A 16,041-nucleotide genomic window follows, 5' to 3' on the forward strand; every position below is an offset into this window, starting at 1 on the left:
TCACTTGATGTAAAGTCAATGGATTGTTTTTTTAGTGACAAAAATACTTCTGCACCCATATTATGGTACAATTTTAGGATCCTTTTTTATGTGATATGTTGTCTGAAGATAAATATTTGTGCTCACAGTGTGTTACTGTAGTGTTTCAAATTTTATTTGTACATTTAAGACACTACTAGTTTCTAACCAGAACTGGTTTTTGTCAAATCAAACATTATGTATGATTATGAGAGCAGCCCTGCAGAGAAGGACTTGGGGGTACTGGTGGATGAAAAGCTGGACATGAGCCGGCAATGTGCGCTTGCAGCCCAGAAAGCCAACCCCATCCTGGGCTGCATCACAAGAAGCGTGTCCAGCAGGTCGAGGGAGGTGATTCTGCCCCTCTGCTCTGCTCTGGTGAGACCCCACCTGGAGTGCTGCGTCCAGCTCTGGGGCCCTCAGCACAAGAAGGACATGGACATGCTGGAGCGGGTCCAGAAGAGGGCCACCAAAATGATCCGAGGGCTGGAGCACCTCTCCTATGAGGCCAGGCTGAGAGAGTTGGGGTTGTTCAGCCTGGAGAAGGCTGTAGGGAGACCTTAGTGCAACCTTCCAGTACTTAAAGGGGGCCTACAGGAAAGATGGGGACAATCTTTTTAGCAAGGCCTGTTGTGACAGGAGAAGGAATAATGGATTTAAACTACAGAAGAAAAGATTTAGACTAGACATAAGAAAGAAATTTTTTACAATGAGGGTGGTGAAGCACTGGAACAGGTTGCCCAGAGAGGTGGTAGAGGCCCCATCCCTGGCAACATTCCAGGCCAGGTTGGACGGGGCTCTGAGCACCCTGATGTGGTTAAAGCTGTCCCTGCTCACTGCAGGGGGTTGGGCTGGATGGCCTCTAAAGGTCCCTTCCAACCCAAAGCATTCTATGATATGATTCTATGATTATATATTAGCAGAAAGAAAACCAGTAAGGTGAATATCTACCTTACCTGGAGTATGTGAGTGATAGATACATAAAACAAAAGATAAGATGACACCATAGGGTTGTATTCCAGACAAGTGTGACTAGGATGTTCGTTGTGTAAAACTTAATGTTATTAAATGGCACTAGGCAATTCTACCTTTTCATGATGCCTTCTCCATTATCAAAGTAAGCTATTTAAAGATAATGATCCAGGAATTAGTAATTCATGAGATTCACTTTAAAATAATTATATTTTTAAGTTGTTAAATAAGCATCAGGTTCCTTTTTTCCACGCTATGTTTTGATAACAATCTCTGTCTTAGACAAGCTCAGAATATTTCTTCTAATCACCAGGGCTTAATTTTCACATTTTTTTTCTTCTATCATGATGGCTGGGATTTGTTAGTGTAGTTATTGAAAATCAAGAAAATGACCTCATCAGACCTATCAAAAATAAGATCTTGAGAAAGAACACATATTACAGATATCATGCTAAAATCCCAAGGCACAGCAATGTCACCACATCTGTGCATCAGACCAATTGGCTGATCATTAGCCATTGTGTGTAATGCACCTGTGCTGCAAATTTATTTGTTCTACTGCAGTCATATGTACCATGTGGTCTTATGTCTTGTCTTCAGTTTAATCTGTACAGCATCCTTCTGTAGTAGAAATGTGGTCAAGACTGCAGGTAGCCTCAGGAATACAACTCACAGATCAGTCAATGATGCTTAAGACAGATGAGAACTTTTGCTTTGCAGAGATAAGAACAAAAAACCCAAAGAATTTATCAGCAATTGCATTGTCCTGTTCTCAGGGAAGTGGAGACCATATATCCTCTCTGCTTTGCAGGAAACTTACATATTTGAAAATGCTTCCCCTATCCATCAGTCATTTCTCCTCAAGACTAAAACCACCTGTTTTTCAATCTTTCCATAATTCCAATTTTTTTTTTTTATTTTTTTATTTCTTTTCTGTCCAATGGACTATTTTGCATCTTCCTTGACATGAAATTCTTGAAACTGGGCACCGTACTCCTGATTAAACCTTACTGTAGCTGAAGGTGGAAGGCCCTGTATCACATATGCTTACTCTTCCTGCCTATTATGGTCCTTGTTTTTCTCTTGCAATAGCATCATTATTGATTGGAGATAATGGTTAGACATCCCTCACACATCCCCATACCTCCATTGTATTTTCACCAGGAATTCTGCCTAGGCATTTGCTGCCCATCTTATATTTTTACAGCTGATTTTGGCATTTTGCACCAGACAGATGCCACATATTTTGGAAAGCCAAGGCAGGGGAAAGGGGCAGATTTGGGAGTGGTAGATAAGGAGGGGACTTCAGCTCCCCTGGGATCCTACTGCTTTGCTGTGGGATGCAACTAAGCAAAACTTGCTGTTGTGTTTCTTGCTAATTCATTTCTTCCCACAGACATTTCCAAACAGCATAAAATGATTATAATAACATGTAGTTCAAATATGAGTTAAGATTTAGCAGCATGAGCTGCATATGCCTGTAGAGCTATAGACCACCACCTTGTTCAAGACTGGATCTATTTTTTTTTCACACTGTTCTAAAAGGCTGCATGTGTCAGTGTCAAAAGTCTTTTTTTAAGATCATGAAAGCTATATGTACCATTTCTCCCCAAGGAGCAGCACCTGTTACTCTGTCATGAAATGAAATACGATTAGTTTGACACAATTTCTTCCTGAAAAACCTTGACAATTGTTTATCACCTTTGAAGAGCTTACATGTAGGTGGTTTGATTTCTGGTCCCAACATCCTTCTAGGAATTAAAAATAGAAAGATGTGAAGTTAGTTTCATGGGTCTTCCTCCTCCCTTTATTTACAAAAAGACGTAATGACCTAATTGAGCAAATTATTTCAAAGGGAACTTAGGTGCTCAGAAATTAAGAATATAAAACTATCTGAAAACCTAAATCATGGGTACTTTGCTGAAGCCAAGACTGTGTTTCCTAAGTTTCTTTTCTCCATGAATTCTCAAAGGTGTAGCCATTGCTAGCCATGAGTCTGCTTCATTGGTTGCCTCAGTAGCCTAGGTTTTACTTCATCAGGCTCTGCCAACTGACAATGGGTGCTTCATCTAAGTTGTACCTGACCTGTTCTCTGCCCACTCTACTCTGAGTTCTTTAGCCAAATTGCTGACGTTAATTATGTTAGTCATTTAATCACAGGTAATCTTTTTGCAATAGCGACTGAGGCAAAAAAAAGCACTAACTGCCTTGGCTTTTTTATGCGTCATATATTATTAACTTTCCTTCCTTCCCACATAGTCAAATGAGTCTGCTTTTGGTCTTCTTCTTAATGAACTTACAGAAAGTTTTCTTGTCACCTCTGATGTCCCCGACTATCTCATTTTCTAGACTGACTGTTCTGCTTTGCTGTTACATGCCCATATTGTTTTTCTGTGTTCATCCTTAACAACTTAATATAGTTTTCACATTTTGTACAATTTTATATCAAATAGTAGTCCATTGAAAGTCATGGCTTAATCAAAATGATCTCTGATTATACTTACTATTTTTCTTTTTTGTTAGGACAATTTGTTCTTGAACTCTTAGTATTGTTTATTCAGTCTTTACCAGTTCTCCTGAACCCCTTTTCCCTTACTATTGCTTGCCATAACATTAAATTTATTAATTCTGTGAGTTTATGAAAATCTGGGGGGTTTAAGACCATTGTTGTTAATTTTTTGTTGCTCTTCTTTCTTGCTGTCTTAAGCATCACAAATTAGATTATTTCACCCAAGTCGTCTTCCACCTCCTACATGTTTCACACAAGTATCAGCATAGTTCTGTGCTCTGGATACACCATTAGTCCATTTATAAAGTTGTCATCATCTTGAACTTTATTGTAGACTACTTTGTTGACTTCTTTTAAAAACATATTTTCTCCTTTCTTTTTTTTATAATTATCCACAGACTTCAGTATAGTCCATATAGTATTATTCACAGCAAGTGTATATACATTTTTGATGATACAAAATCATACCTACTTCCTTCATTCCTTACATATCTTTATGAACAAACTACAGTAGTCTCAATCTAGCCTCTGTTACACCAATTATGTATCGATTTGATTAAATACTGGTGTACAAGTTCACAGTTTGTTCTCAGTTCTCCTCTGACATTCATGGTGTTTGTTCCTATGATTTTCACCTATTGGTGAGCTTATGTTATTAGCCTTCACGTAACCTAATGTAAAGCTATGTTCACTAGGTCTGAGATTCATCTCCTCTCATTTTAACTATCTGGAAACTGAACAACTAACCTAAGCAGGACTGAATTTGGTTTACTTAACTTGATATATAGGGTCATTTCAGCCATCTGACTAGTCCCATCATAGTCACTGGACATTCAGTCAATATATTGAAATTGTGAATTTATTTTAGTTGGAGTTCATTTGGCCAAAAATAAGGGTCTGAATACTTTTTCAGTGAAATCAGGCTTCATTTAAGTGCAACAGGAAAAAGGATCCAAGGATGAGAGCTTCTGGTGTCCACTGAGGCAACAGGTTCCTGCCACATTTTTTCAAGAAACAGATCCTAGATAGACCCTGTGATAAAACACAGCTTACAAACACATACCTAGTAGACCAGTCAACCAAATTTATTCACCTCTAAGGATGAAGTAATGTCTTTCTTTAGTAGGACAAGTTCTCTCAAGCATCCTCTGTTTGAGCTAGAAGTAGTCAAGAAAAGATTGTGTTTTCTCCACTGTCAATAGTTGTGTGCATGGAAGGCCTGCTATGTGATAGTCATTCATGCAAATAAGCGTGTAGATTCTTATGTGTGAAGGTAAGTGTTCAACAATGTGCATAAGGCACATTTAGACTCCTGATATTGCACACCTGCTCCCTATTTAGCTGATTTTTTTTGAGGTATCTTTGTGGTTTTGTCTTGTATTTGTGTTCAGTGGATGTTTTAACAAGTATCGCTAAGTTCTACTACACTTGCTTAACTTAACTAGAAGTATGTGGACTGGACTGTGGGAACTGATAGTGGTAGAGACACTGTTGGACACCACATTTTTTTAATTGCTGATTTTATGGAAAGTAAAATCAATAAAAAGTGAAAGATCAAGTACTGAAAAAGATACAGGAAAGGAAGACTCCTTCCTGAATATGTTCTTGGTCACAGTGAGACACAATCATATTGCATCTAAGAAGCATTTGGCATTGGCTGTGGGAAACTAAGCCTCCCACAGATTATACCAGTAATGAAATCACAACCACTTTCTATACAGTTAATATGTTGCTATGAGTTGATGGATGTCATATTGATTTCTTTGATGTATGGATATAGGTAAAGCAATTAGTGTATATACTTTTTTAATTGAAAAGGATCTGTTGTTTGTAGTAAAACAGCAGGGTACTTGCTTTATGCGTGTATAGTTTGAAAAGTTAAGACACAAGACAGTGGCGCTGCTGGATATGAGGCTGCCTTCTGCTCAATGCTAACTGCTAGTCTGGAAGGACTCCTGGGACGTAACAAGCCAGAACTATTTGGCTTGTTTTTTAGCTCTTCATTAGTTTCTTGTTTCACTTGGTTTTTATTGCCTTATTTTCTTTTATTGTGTTCCAGCTAAAATGCATCATCAGAGGGACCCTTGTGTAAAACCAACAGAATTTTTCTCCTTATTTCAAGACTTGCAGTTCATAGAGTATTGCTTTGGAGACTTGCACCCTGTAAATTCTCCACCATTAGCTTGGATATCCAAAACCTGTAATTTTTCTTCTCTTGTAGAATCAAGTGAACATGAAGAAAAGAGTACAGGTGTCTCAGGTGAGGTATCTTCCACCCAACCTTGTCCTGCACCAGGATATACTCAGCCTGAAGAAGCAAAGGACGATATGGATGTAACAAAGCAGACTAAACCTGAAGAGAATGATGACTTGGGCCCACTGCCTGATAACTGGGAAATGGCTTATACAGAAAAGGGGGAAGTCTACTTTATTGAGTGAGTCATTTCTTCTCTTTCTAATAGCTGTATTGTATTTAACTGGGTGGGGAAATGGTTTGAATGGTGGAGTGGAGCATTGCACTCCTCTTTAAAACAGCAGGAATGTTCTGGCTGTCAAGGCTCCTAAGAGCTGGTGGCAATCCCTGCATTACTGACTTACATTGAAGCATGCTGTTTTTTAAGATAGGCAACTGAACTGCTTAGCACTTCAGTGGCAGCAATTAAAGCTGTTTCTTCTGGCAAGGCTTTTGTGCTGTTCTGGTGCTTATGGGAGAGTAGCACAATCTCTGGGTTCTTCCTTATGTAGGCAGAGGTGGAGAGGGTTGAGCTTTTTGCCAATTTAAAGAAAGAAAGATAGGTGAGCTAAAAACTAGCTAGTGAACAGTAGAGGGAGGCCATGTTATATTTAGAAATAATAAAATAAATGAGTGGACAATAAAGAGAATTAATTATGTGTAGAAAGATTTTCCTTTTGGTAGGCTATACATACCTGCTGCTACTGTTGTTAATTAGCCAACTCATTGAACAAATGGATATCAAAGTTCTTTCTTCTTTAAGTTCTGTCATTAATACATGTTACTGGAATAAGAACACAGCAAAATGAATGGGTTCATATAAGCTCATGTTCCACAAAAAAAAAGAGAAAGGAAAAAACAACATCTTCAGCAGCAGCACACTACTTAAAGAGGTAGCAGTAACATTTCTGTTTGCTTTAAGGAACTGCCTCAAACAATTTGGAGTGTTAACAATTATTCTGATTATTAATAGGTAAAAATAACATTTGGTGGTGTCACTTCTGCTTTAAGTCCCTTATTTCATGTAAAATTTTATGACTATCACATGAAGTGTAAACAAATTATAAGAATAAAGCTATGCATGTGATTTTTCAGGAACACTGGCGTGACCAACTATAGCTTCTGGCATATACAAGGCTGAAAAGAGCAGTAACTATTAAAACATAAGTGTCTTTGCTGAAAAGGGCAAAAATATGCTTATTCTAGAAAAAGAGTAATTATAGTAACTTTGCCCAAGCAAGCAGAGAAGAACTAGGATAGCTTCAGAGCTAGCTCAAACCCTTCTTTCCTTCTTACCTCACTCCCAAATTTAATTTTTCTGCACATATTGAATGCTCTGACAGAAAGCAACTGAATTAGGTGGCACTTTTATTTTACTTGTTGTAACAAAAATGTGTGATACAGTTGGAGGGTGGGGGCCAGGATGAGGGGTAGGTCACTAACACACCAGACTGTGACAGTTGTAAATACTGCAGCAGGCAATTTAATAGAAAATAAATGTATATTTTGTTACAATACAGTGAATGCAAATAGCCCTGCCGCTCTACAGAGCAGCCATTCCACTCCACAAGTTCCTTTGATGTTACAGCTTACTTCCTTTCCTGGAAATGCTCTGGTTTACACTGCAGTTCTGACAATGCTCATCATTCACTTCCACTAAATGAATGTTATGTAAAGCAGAGAAATCAGTCAGAGGGGCAGACTGGATAGAAAGACTGTTATAAGGGCTCCTTGCCTTTGGGATTATATTCTTGAATAATGAAATTGCAAAAAAGTTCAATTACACATCTGTAAAAATACCAGATTATTTACTTGAATCCTAGCAAAGGAACAACTCCTTGATCATTTGAGTTTTCACATTGCACAGTCTTCACAGGGTTAAGTAGGAATGTAATGCTGTGGGGATGCTGTTAAATTGCCTCTTTGTTTACAAGTCACTTTGGTTAATGGCATAAAGAGACTCCATTTGCTTTCGCAAAAAACGGAAAGATAAAAAGACAACAAAAACCTATTTGTCTAACAACATCTCCCCTAACAGTAGTAAAGATTGTACTAGATTATTAAATAATAGATGAAAACCAAACATTTTTAAAGTGTACATCACAATGGGTGAAAAAAAGAAGTCATACTAGGCAGCATCTTTTATTGCTTTATTTGAGGCTCATGTGAATTATGTCTTTAAACCCTAAGGACTTCAAGCAGTAAGCGATCTCAAGTTGCAGGTTGTCACAGGTATATCCAATGTTCTTAGATTTCATGACAGCCTTTTCATTCATTCACCTCAAACTAACCTCTAAAATTTGTAAGTGAGCTCATTTATCAAAAGTGCCATCAGAAGTAATGTGGCAGATTTACAGTGAGAGAGGGAGTGACTCCATAAGAAGAAAGATAACTGTCTGTAGACAGTATTATTTAGTTGCTAATCATTAATGGCCCAGTTAGCATTTTGTAAAGTGCACTGGAAGGAATTTCCTGTGCCTCAAGGTCTAAAAAGAAAAAAAAAATCATACAGTAGATTCACTGGATGATTCAGAGGATCGTTGTATTTTAGAGCATGGCTTTGTCCATTTCTTCCTTTCTTTCCCTTTTTTGACCTAGGTGCATGACCTTATGTTTACCTATGTTAGCATTCACAGAGAGAACAGGAAGAGATCCCTTCTTACTGCATAATACTTACCACTGTTTTTCAGGAAACACTACTTAAGTACATTTCTTGGCCTGTTTCCAGCCTCCCTTACATATGAATCCAAATTTTCAAATACAGGCACACACCACACAAATAGGAGTCCATCTCCTACATTTGCTTTCATTGAGAACATATGCTAATGAGAACATGTAATAATTAAAACACTGTATATAAATTGGAATACCACCAAAAAAACCTCCAGTTCAGCTCCTTCTTTCCAACTTTAAATAGGGCTTACGAGTGTGACCTATTTTGGTGTGTTTAAATAAATTGTAGCCATCACTCATTTTTAGTTTTTCCCTCTCCCAGGCTGGAATTCCCCATAGCATTCAGACCTCACCTTGCCAACTACTCTCCAACCATATACTAGAGACATGAGTGTTGTGTTGTCCTCACAAAGTCAGCAGACATTGACTGTGTTGTATCCCAGGCAATCGATGTTTGCTGTGTTGGTCCAGTGCAGTGTTGAAAAGGACCAAGTCTCTCGGTGCGTCTGCTATCATGTGCAGTCAGCCTTAAATGCAGCCCTCATCCAACTCTCCAACTCCATCACATACGCCATGACATTATAGACTCTCCTGTAGACATGGTTATGCATTATGATACTTATTTATAAAAGGCAGAATTGATTTTGCGAGAGTCTCCAGCCCTCTATCCACCTATAGGCAGCAGAGGTCTCTGGAAGGGGTGCAGGGAGACGTAAACATTAAATCAGGAAGAGATGCAGTTCATTAAGCTGAGCTACAACTAAGCCTTAATGAATAGTCTCAAAGACATTGCATAGCTCATAACAAAAGCTATTTATACTGTTCAAAAGCACATATGGTTTCCTTTGCTTATACAACATTAATAATTGTTTTGTTAGTGGAGAAAAGTCTAGAATAAACTCAAACCTCTGTAATACATCTTTAAAGGATCATCTTTGACTTGTGGTGATGATTTTTAGGAGAATTTGTCCACATGAGGTTTAACAAACCACTTTCCAGTATATCTCACAGACATTCAGTCTCTTCCTACTTCAACGCCTACCTCTCCAAGCAGTGTAGTCAGCATTGCTTTTTGGACCTGTTGCAATATATTTTTCTAGTTGTTAAAGCTGCTTTTTTTATGAGACCTCCATAAAAGACTACAAAATAGCTATAAAATAGGCCTCTGCCAAGGACTCTCCTCTTCACAGTAAAAAACAGCCATTAAGTTTTTGAATACAGCTAGTGCTATTTCAGGTGTTACCTGAAAAGAAGTACAGCTACAAATTGGAAAAGTAAAACCCTGACCTAGTTTGTTTCTCAGAATATTGCTACTGACTTCAATGGGATCAGTACTTCTTCTTAGTAGTTTTTACAGTAGGAAAGTCTTTTGATTGCAGGAATAACATGTTTATCCTAACATCTTGCTTACCTGAAGCATCATGACATATTTAGCTGTTCTTGGTTGCTCCATCAGTTCACCATCAGAAAGCAGGATATATTAGTTAAGCCTGGCTACACCATTACATTTGATAACCTTACCTTTTGTACTAGAAGATACTAAGTGCTGAGGTGGAAGTGCACCCTTCTACCTGATCAAGATTACTTCCATATCCTGCAATAATTACCCAATCTCTTATAAGCTAGCTTGGCACTTTTGCAAGTATGTTACATCATCAGCATATCAGTGCATAATATTGCAATTCTCTATATTTTGGCTGTATGGTTATTTCTACTACTTTAATTAAGTAGCGATTAAGATGAAGGATTTCTTTCACATGCTGTTTTAATATTCACTTCTGATGCAATTCTTCTTCTTTAGGAAACAAGCCATCTTATATCAGTATGACTTTATTGTGTGGACAACTGAATTATCAGGGCTCATGTGAATTTGATCATAGATGTCCATAATTCTTTTTTCCTTGTTTATGTATTGAATTGGTCAGTTTTGGTGAGCATGACAATGGTCAGATCTCTAATGCTCTTTAGACTTCAACATGACATATAGTGGGACAGGCAGCAGAAAAGATCTCTCGGTTTCTTTCTCCTGAGACCACTTCCTTGCCTCATGACAAATTAATTAGGACTGAGGAGATGGTAGAACTGGAAAGAATTTGGGGAATGATGAATTTTTTTCTTCTTCTGTCTTCTGGTGTTATAAAGATGTTCTCAGTCTGTACTAGTGGTGTATTCCCCCTTGTTCTCACTTGCTGTTTTTATCTATGCTGACATCCAGGTCAAACTGCCAGCTCAACTCCTTTTGTCTTTCCTCACTTCCTTATTTCTTGTCTTTCCCCCAAAGGTCTCTGCTGCTATGTTCTGCAGAATTCCTCTTCCAACACCTTTCCTCTGATGTTTGTAGTGGTATTATAATTTTTCTCCTTTATATTTATTGAACTAGAAGATTCAGCTCACCTGGCTTGCCGTATAGCATTAGGTATCTAGTATAAACCAGTTGCCAAGGCTCCTTTTGTGGTCAACGGAGAGGGATAATTACCTCCAGAGGCTGATTCATCCTGTCCAGAGATAAGGGTAGAATTAATTTGCCTAAATGTAGGTGCTTCTACCGGTAAAGATGCCCTCGGATATCCAAGGGTACATCTGCAGTAGTATGTAAGTTTGTGTCAAGAGTACACTTTTGAAGCAAATCTTCTGGCTGTCTCCAAGCACTGTGATTTCAGAATACATGAACTGGATTCCTTTCAGATGAAACTATAAAGAAAGTTGATCTCTAGGAGTGCACTTAATTGTCTCCAACCCCTGAACCCCCAAATTCAGTCCATGAGACCAAATTTGAGTTAAAACCAGTCTAAATTCTTTCTGATCTAAACCATGTCCATATCTAAATTAGCAATATCAGTAGACTGCAGAGTGAAACACTTGGAGCTGATGACCCAGCATCAACAACTACTAGGTCTTTTCAGGTGCCACGGGCTGCATGCCTGTGAATGGCTGAAGTGCGTTAGGTGACCTCTTGCTGTGTATCATCTGGTTTAAATCCAAATGAAAGAAGCTTACAAGCTGGGAGAATGTTCAGTGTGTAAATGAAGATAACTGAGAGATTCACTTGAAAAGTGACCGCCTAATCTGAGCCAAAGCACTACTGTAGAGGCACACTAATAGCCTAAGACATCTCCATGAACCTGGCAGATATGACACAGAACCTGTCAAAACCAGTGCCTTTCTTGGAGTGGCAGCTGGAGGCCATTTAAGAGATGCCATAGCACCTAGTACGTCACTAAGAGAATACACTTAGGTCCCCAGTCCCACTGGAAGATAGGTAAGATAAATTATTCTGTATAGGTGCCTCTCCCTTGAATAGAGAGGAATCCTACACAATTAGCTGTGTAATTTCTAGATGGTTGAAGTCACATGAGATGAAGCCCATTCTTTGTCAGAAGTTAACTGCCTGAGTAAAATAGAGTAACTTAAACAGCAGAAATTACTGTAGGAGACTTTAGGCATTTATATATTCCCCAAAAAATCTTACATAAGCATCTCCTCTTCCTGCGAATGCCTAGAGGCACCACCACTGTGTTTGGGCTGAGTACATAAGTGCTTATCTACTGCTCAAGGCTATCTGGGATTCACAGGATAGGCACTCCCAAAGCTGTATCTCTTAAGGACCACATATTCTGGGCATATCTAAGAGACTGACAGCGTGAAGTGCAATGCAAACTAGCAGTCATAGCTGCTGCCATTCAAACCACAGCCAGAGGATGACTCCCTTTTGTATCTGTCCCTACATGTGTGCAAGAAGTTTGGGTAGCACCCCGCAAAGGATGAATTGGAAAATTGCCATTTTAATGCTCTGTTTTCCTGTCACTGTCCCCCTACACATGAATTACTTGAAAATCATTATTGTGCTATCCAAAAAGCTCTGGAGATCTACAAATCTTAGACATACAAAAAGGAGGGAGGAGTAAGCATTTCAAAAGTCAGGTGGCCTATGGTGCACTTGGTTTTTCTCTGTCTCATACACTCCCATTTGCTCAAGCTGTTATAATGAGGACCATCTTGAATGTAATGTATTCACAATAAAAACCCAAACAAACCCATATGTGCTGTCCCCAAATACACTGAAGCAACACATTGATAAATACCCATTTTGAAATGCCTTTCACAATAACGTGCAAATTACATACCTTGCAAGAGTCACAGTTTAGAATAGGTTTGCAGTGTTTTTAAAAGACATCAAGGCTATTACTGTCAGTAACTACCTTCTACATTCCCTTCAAAAATGTTTCAAGAGATTGTCTGAGGGCTTTGTTAGTGCAAGAAACTTTATCTGTCAAAGTGCTTTAAACTGACAGATTGCTAACACACATCCATTATGTTCAAAACTTAAGTAAAATAATATACTGTCTAATAAATAATTATAATAAAAAGATAATACATTGTTAAATAAGAAAAGCCACAGTCCTGATATTTTTGCTTCCTAAAGGTAAGGATGAGTATCCAGTGAGATTTCCGGAGAGGCTCTGGTCCTGGCACCTAGATCCAGTGGCGATAACTGGGAACCAGGGCATAAACAGTCTCTGCGAAGTCTCAAAAGCAGAGTTACAAAGAACAGGGGGTTGAGTCAGGGTTTCTGAGAAGTATTCTGAGCTTTCTTTCACTCTGTTTAAACCAGCTGATTTTTTTTTTTTTTTTCCCCACATATGTTTAAAATTGTCTATAATTGATACCGGGGAACTCTGATTGTAATAAAATATTTCTGTTGGATGTAAATACTTGGTAAAGAAGGAGGATTTCAGTTACTTCAGTAATAATTATTTTACTGACTTTTGGCCACAATATTAAGCTCTGTTGCTTTACTGAGTGACCTTTTTTTTTAAAATTCTTTTTCAAATTTGCAATACACTTCAGGCCTATAAGTGGTTTCTATTTTGTATAGCAGGTAACAGATTAGGAAGAATTTAAAAATGTTATGCTATTCCCATGCTCCACCTGCTTGAAGCAAAACCAAAGGGATCCTTCTTTGAGTGCTTTCAAAGTTTCCAAAATTAGGTGTTTGCTCTTGATTTTAAGACAGATTCTAAGATGTGCATGGTTGATTTGCCAACGCTTATCTCTTAGCTCAGTCATCCTAGCTAGTAATCAAGATGATTGAAATTGTGTAAGAATGGAATTTCTAAACCTGCCCTTTAATGATGAGGTATGGTTATTGCTGAGTAATGAAACAGTGGCCAGTGGAAAATGCTGGTGGAGCCACAGCTGTATTTCTCACAGGATGCTTTTGTTGCATCACTTCACTCTCATTCAGTCAGTAACAACTGCTCCTTCTGCTTGTTTGTGCATTTATTCCACAACTGCCTCTGCTATTCATCTGCAATTCATTCATAACTAATCTGTAAATCCCCAGCCCATTTTCCTTCTGGTCTGTCTATAAGACTCTCCAAATGGACACACATCATTAGACCTAGCGGTAAGGCAGACAGGTTATACACTGTACATTTTACAAGATTTTTAGTGCTTAAGAAGCATTAACATGCACAGCTCATGCAGCAAATATGTGTTAAAGTTACTTTTGCCATTCGTGTTAATTTGGCCATTTTGCTGTTCCTCCTGTCTTCTTTGCCATCATTAAACTTTCCTATCAAGGCTTCTTTTAAATGAGATTAAAAACTGTTTAGGAGCTAAGTATGGTTTTCCTTTAGCTTTTACAGATTCTAGTCTTCTAGCTGAAGAGGCAATAGGCAGAGCCCTGGGACACAGGGGAGGTGGTGTCTTTCCTGAGATGTCCCTGCAGCCTGCCCTGGGACATTCAGCAAGCTGGGACCACAGTGCTTGTGTTCTTCCTCTCATTCCCAACGTGTCCTAGCTGTGTGGGGAAGAAGCCACCTCTCTTTTTTTCTATGGCTGGCTAATCCCAATTCTAGTCCTTGTTGGAAGGCAGGTAACAGGAGGTTATTCTGAACAACGCTGGATAGTGCTAGCATGGCACCGGCTATGGCAAGAACAGCATCTGTCCAAAACCCACAACTTGAAAGCTGGCACAAGGGAGGTTGCAAGAGTACCCTGGCAAATAAACCTCCTGTGTAGGACAGAAGTAGACATGTATACCAAACCACTATGCTGTAATGCAGGACTATTTATTTCCCTCTTTTACTGAGAGCAGCACAACAGTAGTCATGTCTGTCCTCATTGTAGGAGTGTTTGTGTGTTATGTACCTGGTTGCTAAGATGATCCAAGCAATCAGCACTATGTAGCACTGAAGAAGACGTTGATGGTACTGTAGAGGTGTTAGAAGGCAGGTGGGGTAGATTCTGCCTTTTTTCAAGTAGGGTCTGTCTTCAGAGCAGGAACAGTTTTTTTACCCACTGGAGCACTTCTCTAGAAGCATTTAAAGTCTCATTGCGAGACGTAGCATGCATGTTTAGTATAGATGATAAAGTGGAGAGGTAGGGCAAGGGAGCAGGAATGGAAGTAAGGAGGAGAAGGATGATTTTCAAAAGGTACTTTGCTCTTTCAGTTATTTGTTATAGACAAAAGTTGTTGTGGATGAGTTTTGCTTTTACTAAGCAGCTGAACGGGTTTAAGAGACAGCAACTAGAAGAGGAGATTGAGTGCTGTAAGAGCTGATCTAGATGAGATACCATCTTCTTTCTCTGAAATTTCTCTGCAGACTAAAGGATCACACTTCTGTTGGAAAAGCTGTTGACTTTTTAATTTGTTTATCATTTTGTTTAGAAAGGCCACAGTGCACAAAACTCGAAGACATCAGTCCTTCTGGGTTTATGGAAGCCGCATTTATGCTGAAGGGAAGTGTAACTGCTTCTTGTTCTCAGTTTCAGCAAAAGCCTTGGAGGCTGTAATTCAGCTAATTCAGGTTTTTAAACTTTAATACTGAATTAGGCTTATTTTCAGCTTGGCACCTGCCTTTTCAGATGCCTGAAAAATAGTTTCTCAGGTCTATTCTAGAAATGTCATAGGGGTGTTTTCAGGGCTGGTGAATTGGACTGTTCTGATGTTGTGTGGACTTGTGAGGAACACACTGGCCAGCTGACTTGCAACAGAGTTGGCTTCTAGTAGTGACTCTGCCACTGGCTTGTTTGGTGCCTGTGGACAGTCACTTGATGACTCTGTGACTCCATGTTACCACCTTTCAAACAGGGGTGATGATTTTTATTTCCTTCCTAAAATGCTTTGAGATCCACTTTATACCACAGCAAACATTACTGATAGTAGTCATATACATATTACTCTGTTACAGCCACAGGAAACTATCTGTGAATCCGACTTAGTCCCTGTAACCAGTGGGGGGTCCCTAAAATAATTTAGAATTAGTAGCTGGGAGAGAGCGGCTGTTGTGCAGACATGCCCACACTCCAGAGATGTGACTGCTGCTTCCACAGGTATGCCCAAGCTCGCTTCGGAGCTCCGGCACTGCTAACCGGGTGCCTGGGGTAGCGTGCAGCCCAGCGTGTGCTGCTGGCTGCACCCAAGTAGCTCGGTAGATGCTGGGGTGATGAGCCCAGGCTGAGCTCCACACTGCTGCAGTGACGTTGTTGCCAGCATCTCCCCTAGTTAATTTAAAGCTAGCTCAAGTATGTCTGCACAAGCTGGATTTAGGCTGTAACTGCGGTGTAAAAATACACCCTACAGGAGACCACAGGCAGCCAGAGCTTCAGAGGAAGCATCTTAGTTACATTT

The 16,041-nt window shown here is 39.2% G+C and overlaps 1 protein-coding gene across 2 annotated transcripts in view; it reads left to right on the top strand.

The window, feature by feature from the left end:
• The window catches only part of MAGI2 (membrane associated guanylate kinase, WW and PDZ domain containing 2), a 772,173-nt gene that overhangs the window by 520,302 nt on the left and 235,830 nt on the right, over positions 1–16,041 (top strand). For both annotated transcript variants that reach the window (XM_075708348.1, XM_075708359.1), the window contains exon 5: positions 5,721–5,934. In XM_075708348.1, coding sequence (XP_075564463.1) covers positions 5,721–5,934 — 214 coding nt within the window. The remainder of the gene's footprint in view (positions 1–5,720; positions 5,935–16,041) is intronic.

The sequence above is a fragment of the Pelecanus crispus genome, chromosome 1 (genome assembly GCF_030463565.1).
Source record: "Pelecanus crispus isolate bPelCri1 chromosome 1, bPelCri1.pri, whole genome shotgun sequence".
NCBI lineage: Eukaryota > Metazoa > Chordata > Aves > Pelecaniformes > Pelecanidae > Pelecanus > Pelecanus crispus.